The 12,816-nt window shown below is 34.0% G+C and overlaps 1 protein-coding gene across 1 annotated transcript in view; it reads right to left on the bottom strand.

The window, feature by feature from the left end:
• Nucleotides 1-9,389, bottom strand: part of LOC126690835 (probable E3 ubiquitin-protein ligase ARI8) — a 36,738-nt gene extending 27,349 nt beyond the window's left edge. Inside the window, exons 1-4 of the mRNA XM_050385962.1 lie at nucleotides 8,894-9,389; nucleotides 1,239-1,363; nucleotides 847-952; nucleotides 644-734 (exon numbers count right to left, since the gene is read on the bottom strand). Of these exons, the coding sequence (XP_050241919.1) occupies nucleotides 644-734; nucleotides 847-952; nucleotides 1,239-1,363; nucleotides 8,894-9,172 (601 nt within the window). The 5' untranslated portion in view covers nucleotides 9,173-9,389. The remainder of the gene's footprint in view (nucleotides 1-643; nucleotides 735-846; nucleotides 953-1,238; nucleotides 1,364-8,893) is intronic.
• Nucleotides 9,390-12,816: the final 3,427 nt, after the last annotated feature.

Genomic DNA, 12,816 nt, shown 5'->3' with positions numbered 1-12,816 from the left:
TGCGTCATCATTTCAAACCTTATTTAAATCAGTTACTGTCATTAATAATATCCAAACTTTCTAACATCATTACAAACCTTGTCACAGTGAAATTCCAGATGATAAGAATTTCAGAGGTGCTAGACAGCTAGGTGTCCTAAGCACAAAAATATTAAAATAAAATAAAGATTTGTGCCATTTATTCTCTAAATCTTATTTCAAATAAGTATCATGTTGGTAACTAAATCTGGTGAGGTATCTCTATTAAGCAAATTACTCATTGTAGGTTAACTCTCTACTTTCATCTCTGCTTGCCTGTCTTCCTCGCTTATTTGTATCCATAAATTGTAATTGGGATGGTCTTCATGCCTAATATATATCTTCAGGAGAATGCCCAATGAAAGCCCTTATCATATATTATCAGGGGGACCCTCCTTCAGATGAGGTAAACAGGGTCTCAATTGAGCTTGGAGAATTTAATTACGGTCAAGGTTTGGTCTAGCCAAATGGTAGTTGCTTGTTTCTCTGCAGCCATTTCTTAAAGATAATCTTTTTATGGATAAGGACAGTTAAAAGCATCAAACACGCCACCATTTTCCATATATTTTTACTGAAGTTGACTTTTCAGGTTGATCATATAGAGTGACATTCCAATAGAACAAACCTGCCCAGCATGAACTACAAAAAGGATGACCGCAAGCAGCTGTGTGAATCCTGTCACAAGGATAGGTTTCAAAGCATATCCCACAAGTCAGCTGTTAAAACAAAAATACATCAGGACACACATAATTGTAATAAGGATAAACAAGGTAGTCAAAACCCCAGCTTTCAAAACTTTAATAGCATAGTAGAGAATGAACTGCATACTTCTCTAGCATTTGGATATTCAACAACTGCCTTCTCCAACAAGCCAACAGACCTTCTAACTTTTTCTTCATCTGCAAACCACTCATCATGCACTTTACTGACACTCCTGCATATACAAAGGAAATATAAATTCTACAGAACATCAAGGCACCACAATGCTCATAACCAAGGGGCTACCAGATACAAACAAGTAATCCACACAACACAAGTTCTTTTTAATTTATAAACCAATGGACAATTTTTTTTTTTTTTTGGGCACTTGCACATTTACTCAAGAACTCAAATCTGTTTGCTTTTTTGATAACTAGCTCAAATCAGTTTGTACGAACAAATATAATGTCATTCCAAAACTATGTATGAACCACATTAGATAATCAGTCAAAGCATTTTACCAATTATAATAGCGGAGCAGTATGCTAGCTGCAACCTTTGAAATAGAAAGCACAGTCGATATCCTCATGATATCATCCTCTTGACGTTGATGAATATCCGCTTCACTTAGAATGGTAAAGCTTTGCTAAGACAAGAAGCCACACACACTTAGAATAAAAAATTACAACAAAAGAAGAAGAAAGGCAACCAAAAGACTCATTTCTTTTTCCTTGATTATGCATGCACATGCATAAGTGTGTGCTTGTAGCAGACAACATGGTCTTTATGAACAATTGGATGGCAAGAGAATAGAATTTATATGATGAAAGTTACCAATCAAAAAATATATATATGATGAAAGTCAAATAGAAGGAAAAACTATGAGTCATTTGTATCACAAGTATCCATACATACATCAACACAAACAAGCACAAACTCAAAAGTAACACAGTTATGCATACTTTGATTTTATAATTGCCATATAATTTGCCCTATAATTACAAAGAGCATGGTTTTAAAAACCAGTACGGTGAAAGAAACGAAAAATGGGCTGGTTACCGGTTTTCTAGTTGAACTGGTGACGTCATAAATAATTTAATTAATAATTATAAAAATAAATAAATAGATCATTTTATAACTGGTCATTTTAACTAAAAAATTAAATAATAGTAAAATATTAAACTTTAGCTTACCAACTTTTAGACACCACTCAACACAATTCAACTAAAACAAAAACAAAGAAACATGTATAAGCACCCATAACCCACAAGCCCACTATAAAATATTTTATTTATTTTTTAACCTTTCAAATAACAAAAAGTAAATGCACCAATGGGTAGCAATATCATTGTCCACTTGATATTTTTTTCCCTCCACACATTTACACGTTAGTATCCCAACTACCACACATTTTGAAATCCATACATCCACACGTTTGGTTCAACAATAGTTTTGTACATATAATTTTCCCAACTCACTTTTTGCTCTCTCTCTCTCTCTCTCTCTCTCTCTCTCTCTCATATGTGCATGTGCAAGAGGCAAGAGCAGCAAAAAAAGCCTCAACTGAAGCAGACAGATCATTATAAATTTGCTCATCTTTGGGCTTCTTTGGTTCTTCCTCAACAAAAATATGGTAAATCTGATTTCTTTTTTTCTTTTGAGCAAAAGGTAAGTGAAGTAAATTTGATGTTTTTTGGGTCATTGTGGGTGTCTTAGGCTTCACCACTTCATACTTGAGAGAACATTTACAAAATCAAAATCTCTCTTCTTCTTAAATCTAAAACAAGATCTCTCTTTTTATTATTATTATTATTTTTTTTTTTTTTTTTGGGTTAAAAAACACAACAGCTGAAGTATTTATGAAGAAATGCTAAAACCAATTTAACCGCACCGGTTTCCGGTTATGCCGGTTGAACCGGCGGTTTGTCTTGTTTGTCTGGTTTTTCTTTCATTTCCAATTTTAAATAATAACCGGACCGGATTAAGGTCTGGTTCCCAATTGAACTAGTTGAACCAGCCGGTCCGTCTGGTTTTTAAAACCATGACAAAGAGGTTCCACCACCTTTCTAACTTCCATAAAAGGAGTCCCAAAAATTCACTATACAATGATTTAAATTGCATTTGCACATATAATCTCATAAAACCTGCTAGTCCATGAAGGAGGAGAGGGGGAATGGACATATTATTAATGGTAAAATTCCTTTGAACCTTGTACCACTAAGATAGACAGATGACAAAATAACACTTCCGAATAGTTAGAACTAGCATGCTACTGGACTTTCATGAACATCCATACATCACAACTACGTTCAAGAACAGCCTAGGCATATTATGTAACGTAGTTATATTTTAAAGGTTGCATCATTTGAGCATTCTGCACAAGAACCACAAGTATTCAATAAAACATATCCAAATTACCAAGTTCCTATACTTACAAATTGCTAAGACTACCTCAAATTATCATGTTCAAATTCAAAGAACTCACGTCAGCATAACCAAAAAAAATAGATTTTATAGTCCACAACAAAGAAGCAACAATCACCAAACAAAAATCATCAACATATCAAAACTCACCCAGTGTTCCTTTTATAAGTTGCTAAAATTTTCCCTTTTTTTATTTGATAGGTGCTAAAATTGTCTTTTTTTAAGCCAACAAAATCAACTCCAATTAATATTACAGTAGCAACAATGCCACAGATGTCCAGTTCATTCACAGAAGCAGTGCCCAAACAAATGAAAATTCTACCAGTTTTCCTGTAATTTAAATATTTTAGCATTGCCAACACTGTAACACTTGCCAAAGACCCAATTCAACCAAAAATGATATTACCATGACAAACTAGGCTCTAGATGATGATGATTATTATTATTATTTAATAAGTAAGAAAGATGTACATTCAAAAAGCTGCTAAATGCAAAGTAGCACAAAGCATATCAAAAAGTACAAAATAAGAGAGAAAAGCAAAAAACATAAAAGAAGCACTAATTACAAAGAAAGAGAGAGCTAAGCAACAAAGGGAGAGAATCACTAGATGTGAGTCCCCAACCCTAGACCAATCAAAACGGAAACCAGAAAAGAGAGCAAGCAGCTATTCATCGGATCTATCCAAGTCCTCAAAAGTCCGCCAATTGCGTTCCCTCCAAATACACCACATCAAACACAACGGAGCTAAATTCCAAATGTGAGATTACTGCTTCCCCAATTAATTCCACCAACCAAATAGAAAATATGTCACCAAACATGAGGGAACCCACAAAATCCCAAAAGTTTTAAAGACAAAGCTCCACAACCAATAAGCCTTTCCACAGTGTCACAACAAATGATTCACTGTCTCCCCACAACACCACCACATAATGCACCAATCAACGAAATCAAAGCCCCTAACCAACAAGTTATCCCCTGTGAGAATCCTATCCCATGCAGCTGTCCAAACAAAGAAAGAGACAAACCAGAGTGCCTTAACCTTCCAAATGTCTTTCCCTAGAAAAACAACAGAAGAAGAACCATGTAACTTATGAAAAAATGAACGGATGAAAATCCTCGTTCTTTGTCAACTTTCATCTCATACAATCACCATCAATCGTTGAAGGTAAATTGGATGCCAAGAATTGAAAGAAATCATCCACCACATCTGTCTCCCAATCATTATGAAACGAACATCTCAAATTTTCCCATCTCCCGCTCCTTGGCATATCAAAGATGAGTCTATAGAAGCCGCTCTTTTTGCAACAAATTGTACAAGACCGGAAAAGCCAAATGGAGAGGAAGATCCCCACACCACTGGTCTATCCAAAATTTCACTCTATTCCCCACCCCAACCTTAAACTGGACGTTTTTGCTAAAATCTTCCCAACCCATCCGGATACTTCTCCACAAACCACACCCATGAACACCCCCTTCCCACTTTGGAGGTCGCCCCCCCCCCCCCCCCCCTTTTCCCCAAATTTAAAAGCTACCACCCTCCTCCAAAGCCAGGTCTCCTCAACCTCGAAACACCAAAGCCACTTTCATAATAGGGCTTTATTAAAAGTGGTCAATTTCCTGATTCCTAAACCGCCATTGGCAATAAGCACACACACCTTATCCCATCCCAACAAATGTGTCTTCATATCACCCCACAAAAAATCTCTTTGCAACTTCTCAATTTTGTAAGCCACATGTAGGAATAGTGAAAAGAGATAAAAAAAAAAATAAAAAATTAAGGAGGCTAAATAACATTATTTTAAGCAATGTCAGTCTACCACAAATACAGCTTCTTCCACCCGGCTAACTTCCATTCAATTTTTTCTAATATAGGGTTCTAAATAGAGAGGGATTTATGAGATGCCCCCAACGGCATACCAAGATAAATCATTAGCTAGGTCCCAACCCTATAACCCAAGATCTTTGCCAAAGCATGCACATTATTCACCTCCCCTATAGAAACCATTTCACTCTCAGATACATTGACCTTCAAACCGATCACAACCTAAAAACAAATAGGCAATTACCGAACATGTAGGATTTGCTCCACATCTGCATCACAAAAAAGAATAGTATCACCTGCAAAAAAGCAAGTGCGAAACACATTCTCCTCGTCTCAAACCTCTAGAACTACCAAAGAAGTCAACTGGAGACCCATTGACCAACGCAGAAAACTGAATCGTAGAAATACAGGTTCAAATCCAATTCAACAACTTTAGAAGTGCCTCCCAATTCACATTGTCATAAGCTTTCTCAATATCTAACTTACAAATCACTCTCGGAATCTTACTCTTCACCCAATTGTCAACACACTCATTAGCAATGAGAACTGAATCAAGGATTTGTCTACCTCCCACAAAACTATTCTAAGATTCAAATATCAACTGATCTAACACCACTTTCAATTGATTTGCCAAAACCTTGGCCAAGATCTTATAAATACTCTCCACCAAGTTGATAGGTCTGAAATCTCGAATGTTAGAGGCATCATTCTTCTTAGGAATTAAAGCTATAAAGAACTGCTAGGACATCTCTTTTCACAACTCTCCAGCAATGATAGAAAAAGGCCATAGAGAAGCCATCTGGACCTGAAGCTTTATCCCCTTCCATTTCTCTGACAACTAATAGTATCTCGTCCTTCTCAAACCTCCTCTCCAGCCAACCCCTCTCCATCTCTCCAATTTGATCAATATCCAAACCTTCCACAAAAGGCCTCCACTCTTCTAACTCCTAATACAGAGTTTTATAAAATTGAACAATCTAAGCAGCCAATTCTGCTCCCTCCTCATAAATCACCCTATCCACTTCTAAAAAACTCAAATGGTTATACCTTCTATGAGAATTAGCCAACTTATGGAAGAACTTAGTATTATTATCACCGTCCTTAATACACAACATCCTTGATTTGTCTCCATGAGATCTCCTCTAGAGAAAGAAGATACTCTACTTGCAACCTCACTCCATTTCTCTCATTTATCTCCATCTTAGTGAGCCCAAGAACCCCTTCCTTAGCATCTAATAACTCTAAAGCCCCCAATAATTCTTTCTTCTAACGACCAACATTGCCAAATTCACGAGGACTCCAGAGTAATGTCTTCTTTCAAAGCCTTCAACTTTTTAGCAAACACATAACTAGGGGTACCCGAGAAAGAATGACAATTCCACCAAGAATCAACTCTATCAACAAACCCATCCGTCTAAACCAACATCGAGAACGAACCCACCAGAACCTCCAACTTTTCTAAAACCCTCCTATCCCACATAATCAAAACTCCACCAGTAGTCTGATCAGCATCTAGAGCCACCCAATCCACATACAAACAACTCCACAGACTGCAAACCAACTGTCTATCCATGCCAAGGAGCTTTGTTTCTTAAAGGCATACAACATCACACTTCCACTCACGTAACAAGTTTCTCACTACCAGAAGTTTTTAAGAGGCATTCAATCCTCTAACATTCCATGAAATCATTTTCAACTTCATAAAGACTTTTACTATCCCACTGCTATTTCTACTACACTACCAACACTCTATCTCCCATCATAATTAACCGAGGAATTTAAATTCCTCAACTCTCTTTTCCCTTTTATTATTATTATTGATAAGTGACTAGACTCTAGATTTTTATTACCCGATTCACCCAAACAATGAATTTTCATAATCCTAAATAAATCCAATACCAAATCAAGAAAAATTAGCATCACTGACACCCACCCACCCCCCCAGACCCCCCTCCCACACCACAAAACCACCATTAATAAATAAATAAAAAAATTATAAATAATAGTCTAAAGCATCCCTCTAAATTTCTAACATGACATTAACTTCACGTCATCCACTAAAATTGTAAAATATGTAGACACTAAGGGACTTCATCTAGAATCGATCTAATGCACTCACCCATCACTAGTACAAAGAGATATGAACTTAATGTTGCTCCTTGGTGCAATCCTATAGTGATAGGATACTCACTTGTGATGCATCTAATTGTTCTCACACTAGTTACAACTTTTTTTCATAGGCAGATAGCGGGGAAGGGAGAGGTGGGGTTTGATTGAACCACAAACTTGGAGCACCGCAAAAGATTCCATTCTCGCTAAGCTATCACTTAAACCCTAATTCTCACACTAATTACAACTCTATCATACAAATCCTTAATCAACTTAATATATTTTAGAGAAACTCATTTCTTTTCTATAACACACCACATAACCTCCCTAGGTACCCAAGCATACGCTTTCTCTAGGACAAGAAAAACCATATGGAGTTATGAAGATCATTACAAACTTCTCTATATTTTTTTATGGGTAAACTTAGGTACAATACTTTGGTCGCATTTTATTAATTTCCCCAATTAAATTTCAACCTAGGAAGCACATACACTTCATTTGGAGTGTTGTACCTATGTCGGACACTTGACACCTCTAGGACACTTTTGCATGCATGACTCAACCGTGTCCTTTCTAAAATTTAAAAAAAGAAAATACAAAACACGGCCAAGACATGAGAACAAGAGGAATCAAATACCCTATCACAAAACAAAGGGAGCATTCATGCTCTGAATAGTAATAATGCATTTGGAAATTAATAAATATCTTTATTATTGGTTTGTATTATAATGTCTAAACATCCTTTAGAGTCATGGATTTGCTTTATTGTCCACTATTAATCTTAATTTTTATATATATAACATTATATGAAAAATAAATGCTTAACAATATATAGAAAATATATTTAACAATTATTTAATAGACATGTCCTGCCATACCCATGTCCTATTTTTTTAAAAATTGCGGTGTCGAAACTTAATATACCACGCCTACAATGTACCTAATCCTTTTCCTTTTTTTCATTAGAGGTCTAAAAAATAGCTTCCATGTTAAATTTCCTTCACATGATCAACAAAAATTAACACTAAAAGAACAAAAAATAAAAAAATTTCCCGTAACACCAATTAGACACGCTAACCACTTAACCAAATTCAAGCAGGATAAACACTACTGCAACAAAAAACTCAAAATTTTGGATAATCCCAATTAACACAATACCAAAAATCATGCAGATTTAACTTACCAAAATTAAGTCTCAAAATTCCAATAACCCCAACTAAACCCAACTGAAGCTAACTCTCTAAAAATTAAAATCAGGATCAACATTACCACAAACATAAAATTTCACAATTCCTATGACCCAAACTAGACGAAAAAAACAAGAATGAAGCAGATAACTCTTAACCAAAATCAAAATCAAAATTCAAAAAAAATCCCCAGATACCCAATACTACAAATCCATCAGAATCAACATTACCACGACCAAAAAAAAATGCCTCAAAATTTCAATAACCCAAATGGAACCTAATCATTCAAATCAAGCATAGCCAAATCTAAACAACAACAAAAACAATTAAAAATAAAAACATAAAATTCTAATAATCCACAAAAACCAAAATCCAAAAAGTAATAAGAACCAACATTACCGCAACAAAAATCTGAGAACCCAAATGAAATCTAAAAATCAAAATCAACAAACCCAAAATTCTAAAAATCCGACATTTCCACAGCAAAAACCTCAAAATTCCAATAAACCCAAATGGAATCTAACAAAATTATGAAACAGCCAATAAAAAAAGCTCAGTATTCTAAAGCCAAAAAAAAAAAAAAATCCAATAGACCCAAATGGAAACCAATTAACAAAATTACGTAACAGCCACCTGGTAGCGGTGTGAAACAACGTCGTCGGAATCGTCAGAATCGTTGTCGATGAACTCGTAGTCTGCCACGTCAGCATCGTCGTCGCTGTCGAAAGCAAAAGCGTTGGTGGCCTCACCATCTTCATCATCGTCTTCGTCGCCGCTATAAAAGTCGTCGTCCTCGACCGAAACGACACCGTCTTCATTATCGTTGTTGTTGTTGGTGGTGTTGGTGGTGGTGGTTTCGTTTTGATGGGAGTCGTGGGCGTCGTGCATGTCGAAATCGTCCTCCGATTCCATTTTTTTTCGGTTCAGAAGAAAGTGAAAGAATTTGTGGAATTTGGAGAAGCCCTAGAAATTTGGGGGTGCTTTTTTTTGGGAGAAGAGAGGGATAGAAATGTAAATATGAAGAAGAAGTAGGAGTGAAATGAAATGGAGAGAGGTGGGGAGAGATTGGGAGGTGAGGTGAGATGAGGTGATGGAAACGTGCAATAGGGTTTTCGAGGGAAATGAATATGAGAGAGAGAGAGAGAGAGAGAGAGAGGGAAATGAATATGAGAGGGCTTTAGCCTTCGTTAAGGGTGTCAATTCGGGTTAGCGTTTCGTGTTTGTGTCGTGTTGTATTGAGGTAGGGGTATTCGACTAAATGACTCAACCCTAACCCGACTCATTTAATAATCGTGTCATAATCCTTCAACCTTTACCCGACCTATTAATAAGGCGGGTTGACCTGATCCAACCCATTTGACATGTTTAATAAACGAGTCGTGTTGAGTTGACACAAATGTAACACAACTCATTTCAACCTGCATAATATTAAATATAACATCCATCTAGAAATAAATTTTTTTTACATCTCAAAAAATAGTGCATACACTTCAAGTCTTCAACCCACATTCAAAATAATATAGTTCAACAAAAATATAACATTCATCTAGAAATAAGTTCTTTACACTCTAAAAGAAGTGCATGCACTTCAACCCAAATTCAAAATAACAAAATTTAACAAAAAAAAATAACATAGTTCAACAAAAATATAATATCCTTGGAACTCGTCAAATGCTAAGTATCAACATTGAAAAAATTGAGCAAACAGTAAACTAATCTTGACTATGACCACGATTATCATCCATAGATTCTTTGTTGATGTCCAAATTCATAACATCTTCCACAAGCTCATCCAATTTCATTTGTGCAAGTTCTATGCCAAAAAAAAAAAATAGTATTAGTAGTTCTAAGGTTTGTAAAGTTTCAATTTCCAATTATATCCCTAGTAAATTTTTGTAATTACCCACTTTTCTTTTTAAATTTAAAATATATGTTGGATATAAAAGGTATTTGACAAATCTAAAATAAAATAAATATTTATTTGTTATACAAGTTAAACGGGTTGTGTTAAGTGGGTCATTTAGGGTTGACACAAATAAATTGGCGTGTCAAACGTGTCTATTGCGGGTTACGCAGGTTGACCCACTTATGACACGTTTCTTATTGTGTCGCTTTCAGGTCGACCTGTTTATGACCCATACCTATTAAGGCCCAACCTTAACCTGAAAAAACTCGTGTCGGGTTCGTGTCGTGTTCGCGGGTTGGGTCAAACATTGACACCCCTAGCCTTCGTGTATGTGTGGAGAGAGAAATGACATAATTAGAGATTTTTGAAACTTTTGCTTTTCTTTTTATCTATATATCATATCATATACTATATAATAAAAATTTGATTCTTTCTCAAAAAAAATAAATAAAAGTTGGGTTAAATGTCATGGTTACGCCACGTAACTTCACTAAATTGCAGAAATTTTATTAAATTTTTAGATTTTTAAAGAACTAAAAAGGAATAGTAAACTACCAAGGGACTCTAATTCATTCTTATCTCTAATTCATTGTTATCATAAAGTAAGTGTATTTCTAAAAAATAATTGAAATAAAAAACTACAAATTAATATTAGATTAATTAGGACTCTAATTCATTCACAACTAACGCAACTAAAAAAAATACACGCAACTAACGCAAGAATACAGACTCACAAAATTCAAACACAAGAACAAAACCAAAGCACAAAAATGTAATCCTAAAACATAACAAAAACCTATGAACACAACAACACAAAATACAACCCAAATTAAATCACACCCATACTTTCAAAAAATACTATTTGAAAGATGGTGCCGTTGTAGAGACTTGCTCTTAAAAAGGTTAGCTTCTATTTCTACTCTTTTGTGAATGTTATGTCTCTCTATATATGTGTGTATAAGTATTTAATTGTTGATATTAATTAAGTTTCTATTTTATTTTTCTTTCTTCATATTGCTTGGTTTCTGAAAAATTAAGAAAGGGGTACAAGTTTCCGAAATTTGAACTTTGATTTAATTTTTTCACCCTCTAATTCAAAAAAATTTCATCTTTATTTGTTTTTAGCTATTAAATTTTTTCATACTTAAGCTTTGGTTCAATTTTTTATAGGTTCTTGCAAGGAGAGCCAAGAATCAATATACCTAGAAAGGGTTTGGTACAATCCCTATAGCCTTAAAGGAACTCAAGGTTAAGGCTTACAAAATTTTACATCATGCCCGCAACCAGTCAAATGGGGTAAATCAGAACCCAACATGTACAACTTTTCCCTCTTTGTAACAATTTGGGTTTTGAAAAATTGTTTTGGGTATTTTAATTGTAAATGTTATTTGTGTTTTGGGCAGGTTTCAGATGATGATGAAAGACTTTCCAATCCCAGTACTAGAAGTCAGAATGACAAGTCGAAGCTTACCAATGTTCTCAAATACTCAAATGCTTGCTAAAAGGTATTAATTTCTTTTTGGAACCCTTTTTTAAAGAACTAAAAAAGAATAGTATACTACCAAGGACTTTAATTCATTTTTATCATTAAGTAGTTTATCTCTTTTAAAAAAAATAAAGAAATAAAAAACTGCTTCACGTCTACTTCATGTAAGATTGTAGGTAAATTAATATTAGATTAATTAGAACTCTAATTCATTCTTATCTCTAATTCATTGTTATCATAAAGTAAGTGTATCTCTAAAAAAAATGAAATAAAAAACTACAAATTAATATTAGATTAAACAGGACTCTAATTTATTCATATCTGAAATCAAAAAATCAAGACTCTAATTCATTATTATCATAAAGTAAGTGTATCTCTAAAAAAAAAACAAAAAAAAAACATACTACTTCCCATAAGTTTTTTTTTTAATTAACTTTAACGTAAACCAAAAAAAAAATTAAAAATCTAATAACAATCTAGCTAATAACGTTAACTATTTTTTTGGGATAAAGTATTTTAAAAAAATAATAATAATATTTAATTAACCTAAACTTCTTGATTAGGTAACTTCAAGGAGTTTAGAGTATTTGGTTTTTACTTGGACTCCTTTTCTACGTGGAGTATGTATATATATACACCGTTCGTTGGTGTAGTTTTTCATTCTCCAACTTATTGTACAGTTTTTTTTATTTAGGCTTCCATTTTGCTACCTACAATCATGTAGGTATGTATTTTTTACTCTAATTTTTTATTATAATCAATTAAATACATTTTATGTGTTTGTTGCCTTTTGTTTAAGCTAATTTCCTTAGGGGGTAATTTCCTTATATTTGATCTAATTCATATGTTAATTGTTTGATTCAATTTAATTATTTTGTTATCCAATATATATGTAAGTTGTTGTAGTAAATTCCAATCATAGACTATTAAATTTACATACAATTTTGCAATCTATATGGTACTTTGTTTTTTTAACTCTGTTTATTTTTTTTTCTTTTTTCTTTTTTCTTTTTTTAAGGTTTGTCAAAAAAGATTTCAAGCATCCTAAGAAAGGTTTATAATCTTTTTTTTTTTTTTTTTGGAGAAACAAAAAGGTTTATAGTCTAGATGTAGAACTTTGCAATTTTTTTTTAATTAGAACAAAGGTTTTATTCCTCGAATAGT

This window comes from Quercus robur, chromosome 1 (assembly GCF_932294415.1).
Source record: "Quercus robur chromosome 1, dhQueRobu3.1, whole genome shotgun sequence".
Classification (NCBI taxonomy): Eukaryota; Viridiplantae; Streptophyta; class Magnoliopsida; order Fagales; family Fagaceae; genus Quercus; species Quercus robur.
This window is presented reverse-complemented; position numbering and strand designations above follow the sequence as displayed.